This window comes from Dasypus novemcinctus, chromosome 8, assembly GCF_030445035.2.
Source record: "Dasypus novemcinctus isolate mDasNov1 chromosome 8, mDasNov1.1.hap2, whole genome shotgun sequence".
NCBI classification, from domain to species: domain Eukaryota; kingdom Metazoa; phylum Chordata; class Mammalia; order Cingulata; family Dasypodidae; genus Dasypus; species Dasypus novemcinctus.
The window spans coordinates 85,157,500-85,183,708 of record NC_080680.1 but is presented as its reverse complement, the minus strand read 5'-3'; the positions used below and the strand labels follow the sequence as shown (position 1 = coordinate 85,183,708).

The window sequence follows — 26,209 nt, the reverse complement described above, 5'->3', positions numbered from 1 at the left end:
AGTGAACACAGAGAGCAGACAATGGGGGGTGGGTGGGTGGAGGTGGGTGGGGGAGGGGGCGGTAAGGAGAGAAATAAATAAAAAATAAATCTTTTTAAAAAAACACAAAAAATTAACCTATCAATTGGCATCCATAGGTGTGCCTCTATCTTACCTCATCACCAATGATTCATTGCTCAATAAGAATAGTTCACCTGGATTTACCTGAATCTACAGGTAACATTATAAATTATAGATCTGAATTTTACATTGAGAGACAAAATCATTATTTGTTAGGAATGTAAGTAAGCTTGGTTGTTTTTAGCTGGAAATTATTGTGAATCATTCCATTATAAAATGTAGTGCTGATTTAAAAAGAAGGTAAAGGACTTGAATAGACATTTCTCTCAAGAAGATATACAAATGATGACTAAAAACATGAAAAGATGCTCACCATCTTTAGTCATTAGGGAAATGCAAAAAGAGATATCACCTCATACACACAAAGATGGCTATTATTTTATAAAAGGAAAATAAGTGCTGGTGAGGTTGTGGACAAACTGGAACTCTAATACATTGCTGGTGGGAATGTAAAGTGGTGTAGCTGTTAAGGAAAACAGTTTGGCAGTTCCTCAAAAAGTTAAATACATAATTGCCATATGACCCAGCAATTCCACTCTCAGGTATATATGCCCCCAAAGAATTGAAAACAAGGACTCAAATGATATTTGTACACCAATGTTCATAGCAGCATTAGTCACAATAGTTAAAAAGTAGAAACAACCAAAATGTCTGTCAACAGTTGGATAAACAAACAAAATGTGGTCCCTCTGTATGATGGAATATTATTCAGCCATAAAAAGGAACGAAGTTCTATGGTGGCTTAGAGCTAGGTATCCCAGAAAAACATGTTCTTAAACTTAATCCATTACTTCAGTTAAAGTGTGACCCACCTCAATCGGAAGGGTCTTAATCCTACTACTGAAGGCCTTATAGGGAAGGACACAGACAGAGAGAAAGACACAGTGGGGAAAAGCCCAAAACCAGAAGTCAATGAACTTAGAAAGGCTAGGAGAGGTTGCCATGTAATAGAAAAGCACAGGACCAAGGATTGCCAGCAGCCAGCCCCAGAATGCCAGTTTTCTGGAAGAAAGCATACCTTGATGATACTATGATTTTGGACTTGTCCTAGTCTCAAACTGTGAGCCAATATATTCCCATTTTTAAGCCAACCCATTGCATGGTATTTGATTTAGCAGCCAAGAACCTTAAACAAGTTCTTTTTTTTTTTTTTAAGATTTATTTTTTATTTATTTTTCTCCCCTTCCCCCCCGCCACCAGTTGTCTGCTCTCTGTGTCCATTCACCAATGCGTTCTTCTGTGTCTGCTTACATTCTTGTCATGCAGCACCAGGAAACTGTTGCTTTTCTTGTTGTGTCATCTTGCTGCATCAGCTCTCAGTGTGTGCGACTCCAGTGTGTGCAGGTTGTGCTTTTTTTTTTTCATGCAGGGCGGCTTTCCTTGCAGGGTGTACTCCTTGCATGTGGGGCACGCCAATGCGAGGGACACCCCTGCGTGGCACAGCACTTCTTGCGTGTGGCAGCACTGTACGTGGGCCAGCTCATCACACAGGTCAGGAGGCCCTGGGTATTGAACCCTGGACCCTCCCCATGTTAGGCAGATGCTCTATCAGTTGAGCCACAACCACTTCCCTAAACAAGTTCTGATAAATATTACTATACAGATGAACCTAGAGAACATTATGCTAAGTGAAATAAACCAGACACGAAAGGATAAATATTATATGATTCCATTTACAGAACTGGCAAATTCAGAGACAGAAAGTAGCTTAGAGGTTATCAGGGACTGAGGGGAGAGAGAAAAGGGAGTTATAGCTTAAAGGTTAAAGAGTTTCTGTCCTAGGTGGTGGAAAAGTTTTAGTAATGGAAGGTGGTGATGGTAGCACAACATTGTGAACTGAGTATTAAAAAATGTTTAAATTGGCAAGTTTTGTTATAAACATGTTGCCACAGTAATAAAAAAAATATTATGATCTTAAAAAGAAGAGAAGGCAATGATTATCAGCATGGTTGTGCTTGGGTAGAAGCATGCATTGGTACTTTCTGTTTTTTAAATTCAGTGATGAGGGAAGCGGCTGCGGCTCAATCAGATGAGCTCCAATCTACCATACGGGAGGCCCTCGGTTCTAGTCCTGAGGCCTTCTTGTGAAGGCAGGCTCGCCTGCACGCTGCGGAGCGCTGCCTGGCCCGCAGGCACTTGCTGAGCCGACTCAGCAAGGTGATGCAACAAAAAGAAGGGAGACAAGCAAGAACACGGAAGAACCCGTAGCAAATGGACACAGAGAGCAGACAGCACACACACACACAAAAAGCCACAAGGATGGGGGTGGGGGGGTATAAAAAAAAATTCAGTGGTGAGCTCATGGGTATATCATTATGCTTTATAATTTACATATACATAATTCCTTTGTGTATGTCAAATTGCATAATTAAATTTTTTAAGAAAAAAATAGCCTGGTAGCTGATAGTTGAAATTTACTTGCTACCAGCATGAGCTATAATCAGAGATGGGAGGAGGAAAGTATCTGAGGCTCAGGAGTGAGTGTTCTACCGTCATGACCCAGTAGAAACAAAACTGTACTTCCCTGGGTCTGTGTTCTTAAAACAGAACCGGCCCTATCTACCTCAAGGGCCACTGCAAGGCTCTAATGAGATTACTACTGTGCAAGCCGTAAGGCTTTGTATACATGGATATTTATTTTATCATGTAGATTGTTGCTTTTTCTGGCTCTGTCCATCTTCCTCTGGGGAATTACTCCTTCTTCAGTCTGTGCAGTTCTGGGGGACTGCCCATACATGACTTCATATCCGACCACACGAGAGAACCCCAGGATAGGCCAGTGTGATAATTTCTTCCCAACATGTAATAGCACAGACAAGGGGATAGAAAGTGCAAAATCATTTTGGCCACGGGTCCAAAAAGGACCACTGTCTTATTCTTGCTCATGACATTCCTGAAGCCACCTAGTTTTTGTCTCTTCTGGAAGGTCAACTCTATCTTGTAGTGTGGGAGCAACTAGCATCATTAAAAAGCAAAACAAAACCAAAAAACAACCCTTTTCTTGCCTAAGTTAATCAGAGCAGGTTTCTATAACTGTATCCAAGGAAGACTAGATTTTCAGGAAAAATGCCTCTTTAAAAAAGCTCAATTTTGTTCTCCTAAGTGGTCTTTCCCTACCTTCTCATTCCCCTTCCAAAGTCTTCCAGAAAACCAGTAGATTAACTCATGAAAACAACACTTTCCTTTCTTGCTTAAACCTCCCTGTGTGGTGCCCCTGCTGCCTACTGTATTGTTCCCCAGTTTTTTCTACCAAAGTCATAGGGAACAGATTAATAGCAAAAATAGGAGAGGAGGTGATAGTGGTTGGTCCTGCTCTCCAGCTAGGTGAGAATTTCCTCCAATCCCAGAGAAGATGTGTGTGGCAGCAGCAAATGGTTAAGAAACTTATTATCTAAGAAAATATAATCTTTTAAAAGTAAAAACAAAATAAAGAAATTATGCTACAAGTATGATTATTCGGGAAGTGGATGTGACTCCAGCAGTTGGGCACCTGCCTACCACATGGGAGATTCTCGGTTTGGTTCTTGGTGTCTCCTAAGAAGACGAGCAGTCAATGAACAGAGAGAAAAGACAGCAAGTGCAAACAATGAGGGGGGATAAGGAGAAAAAAATAAAAACAAAAAAAGCCCCATAATATATATTTTTAAAAAGTATTATTATTCACCTGGCAAGTTGGTTCTGAATTAGGTCATCCAATACTATTCCTATAAAGAAGCATCACCTCATGTGAATTCCTGTGTTACCTGTAGAAGGTAACAACTAGCTAGGCAGATGGATATAGATCTGAATTAGCCATTCATGAGCACAAAAAAGGTATATAAAAAATGGGAATCCTCCCTTGAATTGAGCCTCTAAACTCTCTCATCAATCCATAAAACAGAAGCTCCATGAGAAAGCAGACTGTGCTGACAGGTCATTGGGAAAAAAAAGCCTGCTTTCTCAGGTGGAAGTAACTCTAATATCTTAGACCTGTTTACCTACAATCCTGTTTCATTTGCTCTTTCTCTTCAATGTCAAATTCCTACCTTCATCATGAAATGCAAGCTCAATGACCCCAAAATAATTTGAACAAATGTATTTCATTGAGGACACTTTCATTTTTATCTTCATTAACTGTTTGTTCTCTGTCAAGTATGTGGAAAGCAGGATTTATGTTTTAGCTGCTGGGTCCTGAGGATCTTAAAATTTAGACAACCTGTATGTTTAACTGAGGCAGAAAATATTTCATGTTTTGTATAGATATAATCTATATAAAGAATGATTTCTTTTTTATTAAAAGAATACTGTATTATCTCATTCTCCTTGTTTTTAATTTAAACAATTTTAAAGTCAAGGAAAGTAGCATGTTACCCAGATGATTGCACTTTTTTTTCTCACAATGGGCTATCACATTTAACAAGCCCACATCTTTTCCTTTCTTAAGAAGTAAACATACACATACACACAAGTCTGCTCTCCTAGTATGAATGACTTGGATGAATAGTAACTCATCCTGGGATTCTGGCTATTTATAAGATTTTACAAAACTAAAATGCTAAAAAATGGCAAGTTCATACTAGGCCCCAAAGCAGGAGCAACTGACTAAATGTAAAGAACATCTCATCCTGAACCTCATCTCTCTGCTGCCCATGAAAAAAATTACTGTTTTAATTAAATAAACTGCTTTCTGTAAAACATGGAGTTCCTTGATATCTTTATTCATGTAAGTGTTCCTTAAGTGCTTGTTATTACAAATTAGAAAAGCTACTCATCACTGAAGGTACTATATATTTCTAATTAATAATATAATTCAGCATTTCTATTCCACTATATTTCCAAATTGTAACTTTCTTTGGTGAATTAAGGCAAACACTTGCATTGGTGGCAAGATTATATGACCAGCTTGCTCAGAGCAAACCAAGATCAGAAACAACAGAACTAGAAACACAAGTCATCAATGATGAGGTCTCAGAAAGCTTTTTACAAATACATAATGGATTTTATAATTGTTTTCCACAGAACGTGGTTCCTTTTTAAGGGGATGTTCTCTTTAGCAGGATCCAATAATTGGACATTACTATTGTATCTCTTTGGGACAATATAAAACAGATTCACCAAGATCGTGTTCAAGAGGTTTGTTATATGAACTAACTTACGGCTCTGGTTAGCTCTTAGATGGGGTCTGCAATTGGTTCAAATATAAAGTTTCAACATGCAAACTTTCTAGCCTCCAGAATGCAAGTAAAAAGAAATATGCTATTAACTATCAAACTGTAATTTAATTTTCATTTTATAGATCCTATAACACGGGATCAGAGAGTTAATCTTGAGGTCAATTTCCTTCCATACCTCCTTACAAATAAGTCAAGGAGATCTTACCAGAAGCATTGCTGATGTTCCATTGGGTCTAGATAAGTGGATCGACATTTCAGGAAACATCCTGTCAATGCGGCTAATCACATCATCAACATACCTAAGTGGAAAAAAGAAACACATTTGCATGAAAAGAAACCCTATTCAAGGAAATAAAAATCAAGTTTGCTAAAGACTTCTCTTTTAAATTTAATTTTTATCAACTAATACATTTTTAATAGGTAAATATAAGATTTTTTTCTTAAAAAATAAAATTAACCCCCTGTACTTTCCCTTGCCTTCACAGAAGTGACTATTTTTCAGGGCTTTCTTTTGGTATTTCCCTCTATATTTTTAAATAGTGTGTTCTTAATGCCTAGCTCTTTTTTTTAGGCATAACATATTGATTTTTCTCTCTTTCTCTAGGATATCAGAATTTAATTCTTTAATCTTACTGGCCACTGGGCTCGAATATTTGTATTTCTAGCCTAGGGATGGAAGCAGCTTTCTGTTATTGCTAAACTCTGGGTTGCTTCACTGTCTTTGTTTTCTCATTTTTATCCCCTTAATAACCAATCCCTGAACTATATTCTTTCTATTTTCAATACTTAGAGTAGTTTCTGTTTTCCTGGTTGGGACTCTCTAACTAATTCAATTCATACCACAATTTCTGTGTATCTCAGTAAATATTTGGCATTTACATTCTAAAGTGTATGCATATATTTGAAAGAGCTGAACCATATAATGGCTCATGAATATGTTTATTTACTTGTAAAGCTTTTTTTTTTTCCCCAAAGATTTATTTTATTTATTTCTCTCCCTTTCCCCCAGGTTGTCTGTGCTCTGTGTCCATTTGCTGCATGTTCTTTGTCCACTTCTGTTGTCAGCGGAATGGGAATCTGTGTCTCTTTTTTGTTACATCATCTTGCTGCGTCAGCTCTCCGTGTGTGCGGCGCCATTCCTGGGCAGGTCGAAATTTCTTTTGCGCTGGGCAGCTCTCCGTATGGGGTGCACTCCTTGTGTGTAGGGTTTCTCTACGCAGGGGACACCCCTGCGTGGCTCAGCACTCCTTGCACGCATCAGCACTGCGCTGTGCATGGGCCAGCTCCACATGGGTCAAGGAGGCCCGGGGTTTGAACCGTGGACCTTCCATGTGGTAGGCAGATGCCCTATCCACTGGGCCAAGTCCGCTTCCCTGTATAGCTTTCTGTTTTGCTTTGATTTCCATCTGATTCGTTTTCTAATTTTTTTGTTTATTAATAAAATTGTAGGTTATCAGAAAAAAATCATTCAAAAAATAGAGTTCCCACATATTCCCCACATAATTACAGTTTTCACAACTATAAACATTTTGCATTATTATGGTACTTTTGTTATAATTGACTAAACAATATCATTATAATTATACTATTAACTTTAGCCCACTTTGTGCTGTAGAATTCTATGTATGTGTGTGTGTATGTGTGTGCATGGTAATTTAAATACAACCTAAATCCCCCCCCTTTTAATTCCTTTTCAAATAATTCTCAGTGGTGTTAATTACATTCTCAAAGTTGTGCCTCCACATCACCATTGCCAAAACTTTCCCATCACTGCAAACAGGAACTCTGAACCAATACCAATTAAACATTAATTCCCCATTTCTCTCTTCCTCCAAGATGTGGTCACTTAAATTCTAGTTTCTGACTTTGTTGTTTATTATTCTGACATTCACTTATTTCATGACTAGTTTCTGCTTATTTCATATAAGTGAGATAATACAGTGTTTGCCCCTTTGTGTCTAGCTTTTTTCATTCAACATGATAACATCGAGATTTATCCATGTTGTAGCATGCATCAGGACTTCATTCCTTTTATGGGCAAATAAAATTTCATGGTATGAATACACCACATATTCTTTATCCATTCATCTGTTGATGTACACTAGGGTTGCTTCCACCTTTTGGCTACTGTGAATTAAGCTGCTATGAACATTGGTGTATAAATATCTGTTGAAGTCACTGTTTTAATTCTTCTGGGTATATGGTGAAAAGTGAGATTGCTGGGAATATGGTAATTCTATACTTCACTTTCCGAGAAATCGTCAAACTGTTTGCCATAATGACTGCACCATTTTATATTCCCATGAACAATGAATGAGTGTTCCTATTTGTTCATATCCTCTCCTACATTCATTATTTTGTTTTTTAATAGTAGCCATTCTAGTGGGTATTAAAATGATATCTCATGATGGTTTCAGTTTGCATTTCCCTAATGGCGAATGATGTTGAACATCTTTTCATGTATTTTTTTGCCATTTGTATATCTTTAGAAAAATGTCTATTCAAATCTTTTCTCATTTTTTAGATTTATTTTCTTTTTGTCCTTCAGTTGTAGTTCTTTATATATTCTAGATATTAAGTTCTTATCAGATATACATCTTCTAAGTATTTTCTCCCATTCTGTGGGTTGCACTCTTCCTTTCTTGATAATATCCTTTGATGTACAAAAGCTTTTAACTTTGATGAAGTTACATCTATTTTTTCTTTTGTTGCTCATGCTTTAGGCTTTATAAAGCCTAAAAATCCACTGCCTAACACAAAGTCCTGAAGATGTTTCCCGATGTTTTCTTTTAGGAGTTTGATAACTTTATTTCTTATATTTAGGTCTTTGATCAATTTTGAGGGAAGCAGATTTGGCTCAACGGATAAAGCGTCCACCTACCACCTGTGTGATGAGCTGACCTGTGTGATGAGCTGGCCCATGTGCAGTACTGATATGCCAAAGGAGTGCCCTGCCACACAGGAGTGTCCCCTGTGTATGGGAGCACCAAGCGCAAGGAGTACACCCCATAAGGAGAGCCGCCCTGTGCAAAGAAGGCGCAGCCTGCCCAGGTGTGGCGCCGCATACACGGAGAGCTGACACAGCAAGAAAACACAACAAAACGAGACACAGATTCTGGGTACTGCTGACAAGAATCCAAGCAGACACAGAACACACAGCGAATGGACACAGAGAGCAGACAACTTGAGGGGGGGGTTGCGGGGAAGGGGAAAAATTTAAAAAAAAATTTTTGAGATGATTTTGTATATGGTGTGAAATAAGGGTCCAGCTTCATCCTTAGGCATATGGCTTTCCAGGTTTTCCAGCACCATTTGTTGAAGAGACTATTCTTTCCCCACTGATTGGACTTGACACACTGGTTAAAGATCAATTGGCCAAAGGTGTGAGGGTTTATTTCTGAACTCTCAATTCTATCTCACTGGTCTGTATGTCCGTCCTTGTGCCAGTACCACATTGTTTTGATTACTGTAGCTTTGCAATAAGTTTTAAAACCAGGAAATTTGAGCCCTTCAACTTTGTTCTTCAAGATGGTTTTGGGTATTTGGGACCACTTAAACTTCATACAAATTGGATGGTTGTTTTTTCCATTTCTGTGAAGAAAGTCTGCTAGAATTTTTTATTGGAATTACATTGAATCTTTATATCACTTTGGGTAGAACTGATATCTTAATAATATTTAGTCTTCTAATCCATGAATATATAATGCCCTTCCATTTATTTAGATCTTCTTGAACTTCTTTCAGCAATGTTTTGTAGTTTTTTGTGTATAAGTCCTTTACATCCATGATTAAATTTATTGCCACACATTTGATTAAGTTGCTATTGAAAATGGTAATTTTTCTCTTTGCATTGTTCATTACTGGTATATGGAAATGCCACTGATCTTTACATATTGATTTTTTTTTGGAGGAGTTGGTACTGGTGATTGAACCTGGGACCTCATACATAGGAAGCAGGTACTTAACCACTGATCTACATCCACTTCCAATGACTGTTGGTTTTTCATTAGTTTGTTTTGTTTTTAGGAGGTACTGGAGTGGCGAACCTGGAACCTTGTACATGGAAAGCAGGTGCTCAACCACTTGAGCTATATCTATTCCCTACAAATTAATTTTTATTCCATCACTTTGTGAAATTTATTAGGTGTAGTAGCTTTGCTATGGATTTTTCAGGATTCACTATGAATAGGATCATGCGATCTGCAAATGGGGAGAATTTACTTCTTCCACTCCTAGTTTGATGTCTTTTATTTCTTTTTTTGTGCCTAATTACTCTGGTTATAATTTCTAGCACAATGTTTTATAACAGTGGTGACAGTAGCCACCCAATTTTGCTCCTGATCTTAGGGGAAAAGCTTTCAGATTTTCACCATTGAGTATGATATTAGCTGTGGGTTTTTCATATATGCCCTTTATCATGTTAAGGTTTCTTCCTTCTACTCTTAGTTGTCCGAGTTTTTATCAAGAAGGGATACTGAATTTTGCCAAATTTCTTCTCTACATCAACTGAGATATATTAATTTTGTATATTACTTAATTGATTTTTTGTTGTTATTGATGCTGGGTGGCTCTCCTTATGGGGTGCACTCCTTGTGCGTGGGGCTCTCCTACCCAGGGGACACCTCTGCGTGGCACGGTACTCCTTGCACCCATCAGGACTGTGCGTGGGCCAGCTCATCACACGGGTCAGGACGCCCTGGGTTTGAACCATGGACCTCCCATGTGGTAGGTGGATGCCCTATCCATTGGGCCAAATCCACTTCTCCCTGTTTATTTCTGTCAGTAGTAATGACCCCCTTTCATTTCTGATTTTAGTTATTTGCATCTTCTTTTTTCTTTGTCACTCTAGCTAAATATCTGTTGATTTTATTGATCTTTTCAAAGAATCAAGTTTTTTTGTTTTTTTTTAAAGGGTACTGGGGATTGAATACAGGACTTTGTACATGGGAAGGAGGCGCTCAACCACTGAGCTACACAGGCTCTACAATGAGAGTTGGGTTTTTCATTTATTTGTTTTTAGGAGGTACTGGAGATTGAACCCAGGACCTCACACATGGTAAGGAGGTACTCAACCTCTTGAGCTATATTCATTCCCCGAAGAATCAACTTTTGGTTTTGTTGATTTTATTAATTTCAAATTCTCTATTTCATTTAACTCTGTTCTTATATTCATTTTTTTCATCCTTGTACTGATTTTGGGTTTAGTTTACTCTTCTTCTAGTTCTCCAAGGTGCGAAGTTAGGTCTGTGATTTCAGCTCTTTCTTCTTTTTAAGTGTAAACATTTAAAGCTATAAATTTCCCTACAAGCACAGCCTTTGCCGTGCCCCCATAAGTTTTGCTACGTTGTGATTTCATTTTCATTTATCTCAAGATATTTCCTGATTTTCCTTCTGATTCTTCTTTGACTCATTTATTGCTTAAGAAGTATTTGTTTTACTTCCATATATTTGTGGATTTTCCAGTTCTCCCTCTGTCACTAATTTCTAGCTTCCTTTCACTGTGGTCAGAGAAAATGCTTATAGAATTCAAATCTTTTTAAGTTTATTGAGACTTGTTTTGTGAATTAACATGTGGTCATTCTTGGAGAATAATCAATGTGCACATGAGAAGAATGTGTATTCTGCTGTTTTTTGGGTATGTGTTCTATATATGTCTAGTAGGTCTAGTTCATTTATAGTATGAAGTTCTTCATTTCCTTACAAACTTCTATTTAGATGCTCTATCCATAGATGAAAAGTTGGCATAATGAAGTCTCCCAACTATTATTGTAGTGATGTCTTTCTCCCCTCAGTATTGCCAATGTTAGCCTCATGTATATTGGGGCACTGCTGTTAGGTACATAAATGTTTATGATTGTTATTTTTTTCTTGGGGATTGACCTTTTTATTAAAAACAGTGTCCTTCTTTGTCTCTTGTAACAGTTCTTGACTTAAAGTCTGTTTTGTCTGATAGTCGTTATAAGCACCCCAGATCTTGTTTACTATTTGTGTGAATATTTTTTCCAGTCTTTTCATTTTAACCTATTTGTATGTTTGAATCTAAGGTGAGTCTCATGTAAACAGCGTACAGTTGGACAGTGGGTTTTTAAAATCCATTTTCTCAATCTGTGTCCTTTGAATGGGAAGTTTAATCCATTTACCTTCAGTATAATTACTGATAAGTTAGGACTTACTTCAACCATTTTGTCCTTTGTTTCTTATATGTCATGTCTTTTTTGTTTCTTTTTTCCTTTTTGCAGCCTTCTTTTAAGTACAGTTGATCTTTTGTGACGTGACTGATTGATTCCTTTCTTACTTCCATTGCTGAATATATTTTACATTACTTTCTTTGTCGTTAACCTGAGGATTGTACTAAACAATCTAAGTCTACCCTACTAGTTCAAAAAGACTCTAACTTAACTTCCATAGCATACATAATCTCTGCTCCTATTACTTTCCATTTCCCCTCTTTATATTGTTTTTTATCACACACTAACTTTTTATATTTTGTGTGCCCAGGATGTGGAAATGATTCTTATTCAATTGTATTCTAAATCTTATAGGAAGTAAAGAGTTATATACTGAGAATACCATACTATTGGATTTTGCATTCACCAAATAATTACTTTTATTGGAGATCTTCACTTCATGCTGTTCCAAGCTACTATCTCCTGTTCTTTCCTTTCAATCTGAAGAATTCCCTTCAGCATTTCTTATATGTCTGCCTAGTGGTGACAAACTCCCTCATCTTTTATTTGTCAGACAAAAAATTTTTGGCTGGCAGTTTTTCCCATTCAGTACCTTAAATATGTACTTCTTTCCTCCATGGTTTCTTAAGAGAAATCAGCACTTAGTCTTATTGAGGATCCCTTGCATGTGAAAAACTGCTTTTCTCTTGCAGCTTTCAGAGTTCTCTATATCTGGTATTCTACATTCTGAGTAGTATGTGTCTTGGAAAAGGCCTTTAAGGTTTATCCTGTTTGGAGTTTGTTGCACTCTTGGATAAGTACATTTATGTCTTTCATAAGATTTGGGAAATTTTTGGCCATTATTTCCTCAAAAATTCTTTCTGCCTCTTTTTTCTTCTCCTCTCCTTTTGGGACTCCCATAATTCCTATGTTGGTATGCTTCCTGTTGTCCCACAAGTCCCTTAGACACTATTCATAGTTCCCCCCCATATTTCTGTATGTGATCTTCTGGCTGTATGATTTGATTGGCCTGTCTTAGCTTGCTGGTTCTTTTTCTGACAGTTCATACCTACTGTTGAACACCTGTAGAATATTTTTAATGTCCATTATTGTTTTCCATCCCAGTAAGTTCTGTTATGTTCTTTCTTAAACTTTTAAATTCTTTTTGTTCACACATCCTTTCTTTATATCCTTTAGTTCTGTATCTAAATTTAGTTTATTTCTATCCATATTTTCCTTTAGCTCCTTGAACTGGTTTAGGAGATATGACCGAACATCTTTGATTAGTTGCTCTGCTAGCTGTCTTTCCTCTGAAGTTTTAATTTGTTCTCTTGACTGAACCATCGCTTCCTGTTTCTTTATATGACTTGTGAATTTCTGTTGATGTTTGGGCATTTGACTGTTTTGATATGTTAACTCTGGAAGTCAGTTTTAGCGTAGACTGGCTGTGTGTTAATGCCCTTCTTCAATGCTTGGTCCAGTTTACACTGAACCATTAGAGCAGCCGGGTTTAACAGTTAAGATTTTCTCAAGTCTTTCTATATCTGCTTCTTACCCTGGGCATAAGAATAATTGTTAAGATAACCATATTATATGCAAGTGTTTGCCCTCAGGAGGATTTCCTTTCTTCTCCTCCCCTGGTAACCCTGGATTGTTCTTTTTGCTTTTATACAAAATTTCCTCCCCAACGGGTATGATTTACTCAGTTTCTCTCCTGCACTCTGGGCTACCTTTTTACTCAAGCTTGTCAGTCCTGGGTCCACCCTGTCTTACAGTGGTTCACTTTCCTCTTTCCAAGCAGGTTTTTTTTTTTTTTTTTTGCCTCTGGTAACTTCTGCATTAGGGGATCCCAACCCACAGAGCCCAACCAGACCAGTATTCTAAAAAATTTTTCTTTAGGTGTACCAGCAATTAGGTACTGGGCTAGGAATGTGCACAGCTTGCCAATAATTCCACTATGTCACTCTTATTTTGGGGGATCTCTTTGTATGCTCATCCATGCTAACCACTAGGGCCTAATCTTGTGATTATGTGGTCTTGAGTCCCTGTGCCTGAATGTACATGGGACTTGAAGTTGCTGCTGTGGTTAGCTCTGTGATCAGTGACCAGTGTAGGTGATGCCCAGGTTGGAGCAATGCTGCTAGGTATCTCTTAAACCACACAGAGTCCAAGCGTGGGGGAAGGGTCTCTGGAGTAGCAGGTCCATACCACTCTCCTTTCTCTCTCTCTCTCTCTCTTTTGAGTGTGAGATGGTGGTTTTTTTCCCCTCTTTGATTCAGTATTTGTGTAGTTTTCTTCCAGTCTCTGTTGTCTTCCAGAGTTTCAAGTGAGTTGAATCTGCCCTTTTATTTACCTGTCTCTAAGGGAAAATATCCTCAAACGCTCTACTTGACTTTAAAATTTCTCTCATTAGAGTTAAACATATCAGGCAATCTTTCAATTCCAATATTTTCTTGGGACCATTATTCCAAGAAGGAATCCTCTGTTCTTCTGGCCCAAATGGCACATATATCTCTTACGTTTTAATAGTAACTGGGTGAGATAATTGATGTTAAGTACTTAACATGATGCCTAGCCCATATTAAGGACTCAAAAATGATTACTACTGTTACTGGTAATTCTACCAATGGTAATTAAACCATGGGACTATTCTACTAAGATACCCTCTCTTAGCAGGATGAATTCTCTCGACAGTGGAGGCACCTTGGGAAGAAGCCTACTCACTGCATAAAAAGAGTTATATCATTGGCTCCATATCCTTGTAGAACAAAATCAGACAAGCATTTGTGCTCACCCCCCAATCATACTGGAGAAAATGGGAATGCAAATTACAGTAGCTGAGATGCAAATTATCTACTAAGGATTTTCCATTTGAATAGATATATATCTATTAAAGATCATTCCATTTGGATATGACAAATTAAATTACATGTCCATTAAACCGGGGACATATAAAAGGTATGTTTTCTTGGGAGGAAGAGGGAAATTAGCTCTCCATTTACAACAGGAATAGATTTTAATCAGAAACTCAGGACTCATAAGAGAGAGCAGACAACATAATGCATCTGTTTAAAAGTGAACATCACTATATCAGCTATGAAAGTCATAAAGTAATCTTATTGCTTTCTTATTGCTCAGGTTTTCATTAGAGAATGTTATGTACAGTTTTAAACTTCAAGTTGAAAAGGGAAGAGGAAAAACTAGAGTGTGGTATATAACGATGACAATGAGAAGATTAGAGGAGAGTTGAAAGTGAATTGAAGGGCATTTACTTGTGGGGAAAAGAAAGCTGAAGGGAGACTTCCATATTCAAGAAGTGTAAATGCTATTAGGAACTCAGTACCAAATAGTTATTTTCCATCTCCAGAAAAACCATAACATGGGAATATGGCACTAAAAAGCAAACTTGATAAGAACAAGAAGCATTTCTTAAAAGTAAAGCCCCATTCTGTTGATTTTTAAAATATACAGAAAATAGTCTTTCCTGAAGGCCTAAGGACCAAGAAACCACAGATCTGCTGTGGTCTTCTCCCAGATTCACAACTAAGGACATATAACCTTGGCTCTAAGCTTAAACACTGCCAAGAGGTAAAAAGACAAGGAAAGGAAGAAATTAACTCATTTTGCATCACTGTCTGATGTTTCCTGAAATGCAAGAAGACACATTATAAACTGCATGCCAAAAACTTACACCACGTCACTGGAAACATTTCTGCATCTATACACTTCTCTAAAACTGTATGTGTGGTTTATATCCAGTTAATTCAGACTCAGCAGGAAGTAAAAATCCCTTGTCCTGTGTGAATGGAGGTCATTGCTAAGTACATGCTAATGGAGGGGGTGGGGTAGGCGATGTCTTCTGAACTGATCCGTAATCAATAACCATCATAGCTCTCGACAGTAGCATGCAAATCAGTATGTAGAACTTTAGCACAAAAGTATCATCATAATATACCCTCCCTTGCATCTTTCACCTTGATGGCTTCTAAATATGTTCTGAATAAGGAGTGTCTTTAATTGGCTAGGAAAATAGGAGAATGGGCAGGTTAAGTGATGATCCCAGGTTATGTAAAAAGTGAAATCAAGCTCACTGTGTTGATTTTCAGAATGCCACACCAACGACCTGGTTTTGCTTGCTTTTAGTAAAAGCCAGAGTTATAAATGGGCAAATAACCAATGTTCTTTGCCATTTCTAGATTCCTTTTTTATGAGATCTTTTCTTGCAAAGAGGTAATGGCAGGAGAGAAAGTCCCTAGGGAAAATACCTGCAGCTGGCACAGGGAAGCAGAGAGTTCTAGAATGGGTTTTATTATTTCTTCCCCAACCAGTAGTCTTGAGGCAGGTTATTATAGTGAAAAGGAGAAGGCAGCTGACCTGGCAGACAACATGGCCGATAGAAAACATGGCCCACAGACCACATGGCCAAGAGACCACCTGAAAACCTCCTGAGAAGGTGGCTGCCAGAAAGAGCCTGCTAGATCCTGGCCATGATAATCTCATTTGGAATGAGAATCCTATTCAGGGTCAAGGGAAAGTGCTGGATACACTCAAAAGTCCTCACTATTGGCCCCCAGAGTAATGACAGGTGGGGCAACCAATCAGAACAGCAAACAGCTGGTATTCTACTCCAACATTATGAAGGGGGAGGAGGAAAGACTTTAAAAAGCCCTGACATGGGACCCCATGCACGCAACTCACTTGCAGTCCATACCTCGGGCGGTATACTTTTCTCGTTTTCTTGTTTCTTAATAAACTCTTTACTCCCTTGCCTACACTATGGCATGTCCTTAAATTCTTTTATGCTACGTAAGCCAAGAACCTAGAAGCCCAGAAACCAAAGCCATCCATTAACAGTCTTAGATAAAGCTTAGTAAACTCAATTTAACAAGTCAACTAAGCAAAAACAAATTTTAAGAAGACTACTTTTCATTCACACGCTTTATATAAAAGAGATGGAAATCTCTTTCACAGGTGACATTATGTATTTGCCAAAAAAGAGAAAAAGTCAGTTGCATCTTTAAATGAGGAAAAATAATGTCGAAATTCTAGAAGCAAAAATCAAACACTTTATTTTCAAATAGACCTGACCTTCAATATGCAATACCACTACTAGTGACTTGACAGAAATAAGGAAAGCTCAGAACCTCAAATGAAAAATCTGGGGACAAAATGACACTTCCTTTTTGCCAAGGGGTAGGGGGTTAGTAGGGTGAGGCAGTCTTTGTCAAACCACCTCTTTGGCAGTACTTCTCAGAATGCTGCCTCCCAAGACAGTATGTGCCTCCAGAGTCTACACACGCTCTGCAACGTACAATCACTCCACTTTTATTGTAGAGCTAAGGACAGGTAGGAACAGCATGCTCTCTTCCTACACTTCTACCATATGTTATATTCTGTTCTTTGGCAGGATATTACTTTAATTTTTACCTTATGAATATAGGCAAACAAGCAGTAATATAGCAGTGGTGACTAGTTTACACTTGAGCAGATGAAGTGCTGAAAGACATTAATTTAGTGCCAAATTGAGCAGTGAGTCACAATTTGCACGTATCTGTCAACCTGTTAGCAGGGTAATAACTTGGAAAGATTGTTGTTCTTATTTACATTACAGAGGCCCTTCAGAAGTGAAGAGCTGCTTGGTTCTATTTCCTGAAGCACTAGACTGATGAGCTGGCTTGATGGTCTAAGATCTGGGCTAGACACAAACATCTAGAAATCACTGGTTCAAACGAAGGTGTGAATTCTTAACCTCAATATTTTCCTGCAGAAAAATGAACTCTTAAGCAACCAGAGAATCCTATTTCCCTATCCTGCTTCCCATTTACAGTCATATTCTCAGCGGTTTCTGATCCAATTATTTTCCAGTGTAACTCAGCTAATTCTTCTGGAAGTTTCTAATGGCTTCCTTAGGATTGAGCTTCAGCCTCAAATATTTCAACACCTCTGCTGCATCAGAAACAATCACATCATTCTCAGATTTCTAACAATAATTTTTGAAGTCCTATAATCTTGTTTTCTGATTTTCTTTGAGTAGCCTGGCCTGCTTCTTTTAATGGCCTTAATCAGAGAATTCAAGAACACTGGGATCTCAGCGTAATTCTTGTCTAATATCCCAGCATCTCCAAGAAGTGATTTGCAAAAATACTTCCTATAACAGAGAGTTTGTTCACCACCTCAAAAGCCAGCCTCCTGTACTGCTGGCTTTTGTTTCAAATCCACTCAGTATCTCTACACAATTACCCCCCACTTCAGTCTTGTGGAATAACACACAAATATTTCCTCCAAAACCTCAAGGCTTTCTGGAAATATATAAGAGACTTAGGTTTTCTGATTTCTTCTATCAGTGTTTTTGTTTGTTTGTTTTTTAGGTATTACTATTTACTTATTTAAGACAGGTTCTCAGGTTCTCATATTCACATACAGTAGAAATAAGAATTCCAACTTAGACTTCCAAATATTAGCTATAGCAATAATATCCCATGATCCACAATTTGTTGTGATAAAAGAACCAAAATGGTTTGGCCTACTAATAAGCTCAAAAGCTAAGTGAACAACATTCTGCAGGGAATACTACGGGGGGAGGGAGAGCAACACCAAGGGATAAGCCAGAATAATACAATTACTCAAAAGAAGCAAATGTGTATAGGTCTTTTCTAGACGTCTTGTTTCAAGACTTAAGGAAGGCATACTCATAAGCTACAGTGTAATGTTAAAAGCTGATAAATTAATTTCTAAATGTTGAAGAGCCAAGGGTCAGAATATTCAACTTAGTCACAAAGAATGTGAGTGGGGATGGTACAAATGAACAGATACTCATTTGTTTAGTTTTGGGAAAAAAATATATATACGCCTATGATAATGTGAATGTACCTGATGCTCACAATATAATAATTCAAACAAAGTAATAAAAAGATTTAAAACTTGAAAGGCTGTCAGTCCTAATTCTAGCTCCATATCTTTGAGAAAGTCACTTAGCATTATTAGGCTTCAGGCTCCTCATCTATCAAGTAAAGCAACTATATCAGTCTTTCCCAAACTGAATTGCATGAAATCCTAAAAACAAAAAAAACAGAAAAAAACCTAGGATGGTTTACTGAAGAACTTTTCAGCCTTTAACATCACACTAATGTGTATTTGTAAATTAACATAAGAGGATATGGTTATGCAAATTTAACTGATCATAGGTTCTTTTGTTTTGAACTACAATTCCTGTGACATGTCTTTTACAGAACACACTTTGGAAAGCACTCTACTAAATAATTTCTATGTTCTCTAGGTGGGAAGTTCATGCTATACTCCAGAGAAAACAAAAGCTTACCTAAATGCCTATTTTTCACTCCATTTTGAAAGAGAAAGTATCAGCAAAGAGGGATTTAAAAATAGAAGAAAAGATCAAGAGTGAAGAGTTTTCTCCTTCCTTTTGAAAGTGGTTGAAGAAGAGGTAACAGGAAATACTAAACTATATGTAAGCTTTAGTATCCTTAACATATCTAAAGTAACTTTACTAATTTCTATAAAATAATATATACTAAACTCCTCAGAGATTATACTTGGTATACTGTATTTTATTTTTAAAAGAGATTATACTTAGCATACTATTTTTTTAAAAGATTTACTTTTATTTGTATCCCTCCCCCCTCTCCCGTTGTCTGCTCTCTGAGTCCATTTGCTGCATGTTCTTCTGTGTCCTCTTGTATTCTTGAAAGCAGCACCAGGAATCTGTGTCTCTTTTTGTTGCATCATCTTGTTGCATCAGCTCTCCTTGTGTGCGGCGCCACTCCTGGGCAGGCTGGACTTTGTTTCGCACGGGGTGGCTGTCCTTACGGGGCACACTCCTTGCGCATGGGGCTCCCCAATGTGGGGAACACCCCTGTGTGGCAGGGCACTCCTTAACTGCATCAGCACTGCACATGGGCCAGCTCACCACACGGGTCTGGAGGCCCTGGGTTTGAACCCTGGACTTCCCATGTGGTAGGCGGATGCTCTATCCACTGAGCCAAGTCCGCTTCCCCCGGTATATTGTATTTTAAAAGAGGTTTATTCTGAGAATTACAAATGTTACAGATACACTTTTAGTGAATTTTAAATGGACTTAATTCCCCCCCCTTTTTTTAAAACAGCACAATAGTACAATTAACCTAGTAGAATCTAGCATTATACTTTTTGCCAAATTACTTGATACCTACACTTTATCACAGTAACATTATATAAAACATGTCATACTTTAGTTCTTGAATAAAGGTAATTTTTTTTTAGCAGGTACCAGTGATCCAACCCAGGACCTTGCACATGGGAAGCAGGCAGCAAACCTCTGAGTCATATTTGCCCCCCAATGAGAGCTAGTCTCCTCACCTGCTGGTTTGCCCTGCCTTTTTTTCTTAGGAGGGACCAGGTATCGAACCCAGGACCCCACACATGGGAAGCAGGTGCTCAACTACTTGAGCTACCATCTGCTCCCAGGTAATTAATTCTTATGCATGACATTAAAAATGAAAGCATTTGGAACAGGAAAGAATAAAAATGACTGAAGAATTCAGTCATGTACTGGCTGATATAACTGATAGAAGACATTCCTGGGTCAGAGCCTAAAGATGTTCTCTCTATTCCACAACATGTCAAAGAAACTGTCCAATGAGTAGCAGTAATATTATTTTCATTTCTACCTTTTTAACTTAGACCCAAGAAATCTGTAAGTGGTTTTTAAGCTTTCGTGAGTCATAGACTCTTTGAGAATGTACTGAAAGCTAAAATAACACGTATGTACAAAATTTTACATACAATTTTCTGCAGCTCATAGGCCTCTCAAAGCCCATTCATGGATCCCAAGATAAGAATCCTTATGCTAAAAACTATTCTAAAACTGTAGTATCTTGCTTTCTTCTTTATTCCTTTCTGAATGGTAAAATTTATTTTTCAACAAAACTACTTACATCTTAGAAAAAATAAATGTATTTGTTGCTGCCTAGAAGTGAACCCAACTGAAACTGTATAGTAAATCTAATAGTTCTGATAATCACATATTCATACTTCCATGATGGAGTCTCAGGTTAGTTTCTGTTTTAAAACAACTGTGTCTTACTGTTAACAAACCCTTCCAATGGAAGTCAAGGATCTGTTTCCATGACCCAAATTTTAAAGAGGTTCCTTGCTTAAAATGGAAGATAGAGTCCCATACATTAGCTCCCTGCTTGCTATACCACTGTCTGTGCCACAGCTTGGTGGTGAATTCAAGCCTTAAGTCCTGACAGGGCCAAGGTGCTATTGCTCTAGACTCATTTGGCCTTCTTCCATGCCCCTGAGCAGGCTTGCGCTATGTACATTCTGCATCTCTGTCTGGAAGATTCTTCTTACTACTTCCACCCCTATGCCCAAGTAATTCCTATTGATGCTTCAAATATTCAGGTTTCAGTTTAAATGACACTGCCCTGGCATATTCTCCCCAGATCATTCAGTGTACCCCATGGTACTTTTTAATTCTCTTTGTGGCTCCTGTCACATTTTTGATAATTAAACAATTATGTGAGTGTTCACTTAATATTTATCTCCCCATTGACAGACTCTATATTGGACTATAATACTGTCTTCTTCACTGTGAAATTCCCAGCACCTTGTCACAGTGTCTGGCATCCAGTAGGCACTCCTTAAATATTTGCTGAATGAGTAGACAATCTATTAAAAGTAAGCCATGTATATACAAGCTAGGTAGTAATGAAAAACTAAAATGCAACGTTCTCTTCACCAGTTTTGAGGTATTGGAGAGTTCATTACATTATCCATCAAAAGTCACAAACAACAGCAATGATAGAGCTCTAAATAACAAACCTCAAAGAAAGCAGCAGAGATCTTTCAAAGTCTTACAGCTTAATATGCATCTACAAAATCCCTGCATCTGTTTTAGTAGAAGCTCAATGTCTCTTAGAACAAGTCTTCTAAAGAAGTGCACTGTGTTATTGACATGCCAGTTTTAAAATGTTGCTTTTAATGAACTAATTAATTCTGCAAAACATTAGTACAAAGATGTATGCTACCACATTGGGATTACAATATCAAAATGATAAGAAAACAGAATGTGGGAGACATCTCTAAAGATACTAATTTTACAAAACATTTATTTTCTGCTCTATGCATTAAAATATATTTCAAACTATTTGTAATTAAAGGCTTAAAATAATTTGCTAGACAGATGGCTTAGTTCTCTACAGTTTGACCTTTCCTCAATTAAAAAAAAAAACACACAAAACAAACAAATCTGGACCCCAGCCAGTGATCCCGTGTTAGTGTGATGCTTAGCAGCCCAAGCCGAATTTAAATAGCATTTACCCCACACAGTAAGATACATGCTGTTCATTTTTTCCACCCATACAAAATCTAAAAATTAGAATGCATATATTAATAAACCACCTTTTTTGAGGAAAGGGTAATACCCAATAGGTATCAAAAAGGGGATTATCTGCATGATTTGCAAGTGACACAAGCTTTTCCCCCACACCTGCCCAGAATGATGAGCCTGAACCGACTTTGACAGCAGGTGGAAACAGAAGGGGGGTGGGTGGTTGTTTAATTACTTCATGAGTATGAGATTGAAAGTACAGAAAGAGGATTAGTAACTTAGGCCAAACTTGCTCACTTCTAGGATTTGTAAAATGTTTGCATCGCATCTGTGAAAGACTTCTCATTATTCTCTCAAGGAAATTCAAAGTACTTTCTAAATTTTACATTAAAAAGTGAGACTAGATGTACTGCGGACAGAAATCAGAGCCACCGCTTAGATTTCTACACTATCTCCTACCATAGTCCTTTCCCACCTCTTCCCAGCTGGCCAACTACCTACTGAGTCACTGTGTTCCAACAAAAGATAGTCTAAATCTCTTTAGGGAAATTCAATATCTAAGAAGACAGGGCTGTCAAGATTGGTAGTAGTTGCTTCCAGGGAGTGAAACAGTAGGAGGGGTGATTTACCCAATTCTCTCCTTACTAATTTATAGATTTAGAACCATGCAAATATATTACCAAAACAAACACGCAAGCAAACAAAAGCTACCTCTACATTTCCAAAAGTTGGGGTAAGTGCAAAAAGATCCACTGCAGATTTAAACATATAAACAAACCTGCCTGCCTCCTTCTTCCTGTCAGGTGTCAAGCAGCCCAATAAGTTCATAGGTATGTCATGAACTAGAACACCTGGCAAGTAGCATCATAAAAAGAGAATTCTTATACACAACTTAGTATGATTTAGAGAGCAAAAGAATTTAATTTGTAAAACTATTAATTTATTATAAATAAATATTTATTGAGTGCCTGCAATCCTCAACAAATAATTGCTCTGTTCAGGGAACAACAGTAAATACTAAAGATAGGAAAAACAAAACAAAACAAAACCAGAATTAGCTGGCTCATAGTAGGCATTCTGTGAGAATTAGATGGCTGGAAGGAAGGGTCCTTAGCCCATCTTAAGCAAGAAAGCAGTTGATGCTTTCCAGTTCTCAAAGCACTTTTTCATCCTTTACCTCATTCAATTCCTTGCCAACTCTGGAAAGTAAGGAGGGCACATATAAAACCACTCTTTTATAAATGACCAAAACAGGGGGTTGGGGGTTGGTGGGGGTAAATGACATGCCCAAGGTAGCAACAGCTAAGCGGCAGAGCTGAGCCCAGAACCTGTCTCTGGACTCCCCATTCCCGGGCTTTCCTTCTCACTGCAGTGTTTTTATTAGGTCTGTGAGGATTCCATGAGAAAAGGAGATTTTATTTTTGTCATTCTCCAGACTTCTTATAAAACAACTGAGAAAAATTTTAGCAGCATAGTAACAAAATGAAATAAGTCTAAAATTTTCTGTCCTTCCAAATCATTCAGTAAGTATCAATTCAGTTCCTATGTGAGCCTCAGGACATATTGGTTAAGGTAGTCTTGTCTTCATGGGGTTTACAGTTTATTTGTTTATAAACCATTTTCCTTTGAAGCAAAAGGATTGCCTATAGAGAAAGAGGACACCCAAGTTAAATTTCTTTAAGATCATTTTTTTTTTCTTTTGATGTACTAGGGCCAGGGATTGAACCTGGGACCTCATATGTGGGAAGTCTGTGCTTTGACTTATTGACTTTTAAAAAAAATTTTTTTAAGATTTATTTTTATTTATTTATTTCATCCCAACCCCCACTGTTTGTGCTCACTAACTGCTCTGTCTGCTTGTCTTTTTTTTTTTTTTAAAGATGCACCAGGAACCAAACATGGGACCTCCTGTGTGGTAGGCAGGAGCTCAATTGCTTGAGCCACATCTGCTTCCCCAGCACAGACTTTTTTTTTTTACATAAACAATAAGTGTATAGTAAAAGTTGTGGACTTACAAAGCAAACATGCATTACATTATACCGAGGTCCCATACACCAACCCTCCACCAACACCTTGCAATGTTGTGAGACATTTGTTACAGATTATGAAAAAATATTGTCAAAATCTTACTAATTATAGTCCTTATCTTACATTTGATGCATTTCCCCCCAATCCACTCTATTATTATTTTAAAATATATTTTTTATGACAGAAGGTGTAAACTTATAAAACAATCATGCACATGTGCAGAATTCCCAAACAACATCCATCTGTCAACACACCACACTGTGATGGAACATTTGTTACAGATAAAATATTATCATCTGATTGTTACCAAGTCCATAGTGTACATTTGGCACACATTCTCCATACTGCCCCATTATCAACAGAGTATATCTTTGGCATAGATGTAAGCATATTACATTATTACTGCTAACCAGAGTCCATAGGACACTCCAGTTGTATTTTTCCCATGCTTCTCCATATTCTCACCACCCTGCAGCAGTGATGTACATTTGCTCTAGCTCATAAAGGATACTCTTGCATCTGTACCATCAACCACAATTCTCATCCACCTCTTGGTTTACTGTGTTATTCAGTTCCTAGATCATTCTCTAGCATTCTGTCAACTGGCATTTACATCCCTGGCCTACCATTTTCAGCTACATCCCCATTTATAAACTAGCTGTTACTCACTATTTGTTACCATTCACTGTATACATTCCACACTTTTACATTAAAGATAATTAAAACCTAACTCAGCATCTAAATGCAATGCCTTCCCCCCAGCGTGGGACATGACACCCGGGGATGAGCCTCCCTGGCACCGAGGGATCACTATCAACTAACAACTGATAATGCAACTGGAAAATGACCTTGAATTGAAGGTTCGATGCGGATCAGTAGAATATCCCTGTCTACATAGAATAATATGACTTTAAAATGCTGTTTGATCTAATGTAAGGGGGAAATAGAAAGGAGAAATGAGTTTATATGGCTGAGTCTCTGAAAAAAAAAAAGAGTCTGGAGGCTGTCAGAAGGATTTCCCTTATGCACAACTGAGCAGAGTCTAAGAGACAGATAAAGTAGATACAATCCCCAGGTATTGGTTCCTTTGAGGGCTAAAGGGACCCACGGGTTCTACGGTCATGGCAGATAGGGTTCACTGCCATGTCAGATGGCCCTTCTATGGAGCTGGTGTTTCTGCGTGATGAAACTGGACCCAGAGGGGATCTCTTTTCATAAGACTATCATGCTACTTTACTGGAATTGTAGTTGGTATTGGGGTTTAAGATATATTTAGGGGATTGAATCTTTTTACTGACAATATGATAGCCAGGCCCTGAGCCTCAACAGACTCCAGCTCCTACAATCTGAATTATTGGACTCACCTCACTCAGCTAAGATGGAGTTGAAGAAGGGCAACCACCACACCATGGAGCCTAGAGTGCCTACAACTGAAAGCAGGAGGATTGCATCCAGCAACCATGTGGAATCTGAGCCTCCTCTTGACATAGAGGTGCAACGGACACAACCAATCCAAGGACCTCAGAGAAAAGGTGGCAATGGAGTGGGAAAAGTGGACATGGTGGCTGATGGGTATGGGGAATGGCAGGAAGAGATGAGATGTGGAGGCGCCTTTGGGACATTGTAAATCCTCCCAGGGCTCACTGGATGGAATGGGGGAGAGTGCGGGCCATGATGTGGACCAATGACCATGAGGTGCAGATACCCAGAGATGTACTTACCAAATGCAATGGATGTGTCATGATGATGGGAGTGAGTGTTGCTGGGGGGGGGGAGGGGTGCGGTGGGGGTGGTGGGGTCGAATGGGACCTCATATTTTTTTAATGTAATATTTTTACAAAATCAATAAAAAAAATAAAAAATAATAAATAAATAAATAAAAGAACATAGCATTCCAACCTAAAAAAACAAAACAAAAAAAACTGCTATGTACATTAAACATCAGTAGTCCATCTCAGTCTTCCTCTTATCTCCTTTAAGAATCTACCATCTACTACCAGGGCTTGAAGATATTTTCCCACAATCTCTTCCAGAAGATTCATGGTTCTTGCTTCTACATTCAGGCCTTTGATCCATTTTGAGTCAATTTCTGGGTTAGGTATGAGATAGGGGCCCTCTTTCCTATCTCATGGATAGGAGATCCAGTTCTTTCAGCACCATTTGTTAAATGGACTGTTCTGCCCAAGCTGTGTGGATTGGATAGGTTAGTCAAAAATCACTTGACCAGACATGTGATGGTCTATTTCTGAACCATAAATTTGGTTTACATTAAACCAATGTAATTGGTCTAAGTGTTTGTTTTTATGCCAGTACAATGCTGTTTTTACCACTATAGCGAGGTAATATAAAGTCTGAGATGAGAGTTTGCTTTTTCTTTTCAAGATGTTTTTGGCTATTCAGGACCCCTTACC

The 26,209-nt window shown here is 38.0% G+C and overlaps 1 protein-coding gene across 1 annotated transcript in view; it reads right to left on the bottom strand.

The window, feature by feature from the left end:
* Positions 1-26,209, bottom strand: part of MED27 (mediator complex subunit 27) — a 262,494-nt gene that overhangs the window by 73,628 nt on the left and 162,657 nt on the right. Inside the window, exon 4 of the mRNA XM_004468043.3 lies at positions 5,479-5,572. Within this exon, the coding sequence (XP_004468100.1) occupies positions 5,479-5,572 (94 nt within the window). The remainder of the gene's footprint in view (positions 1-5,478; positions 5,573-26,209) is intronic.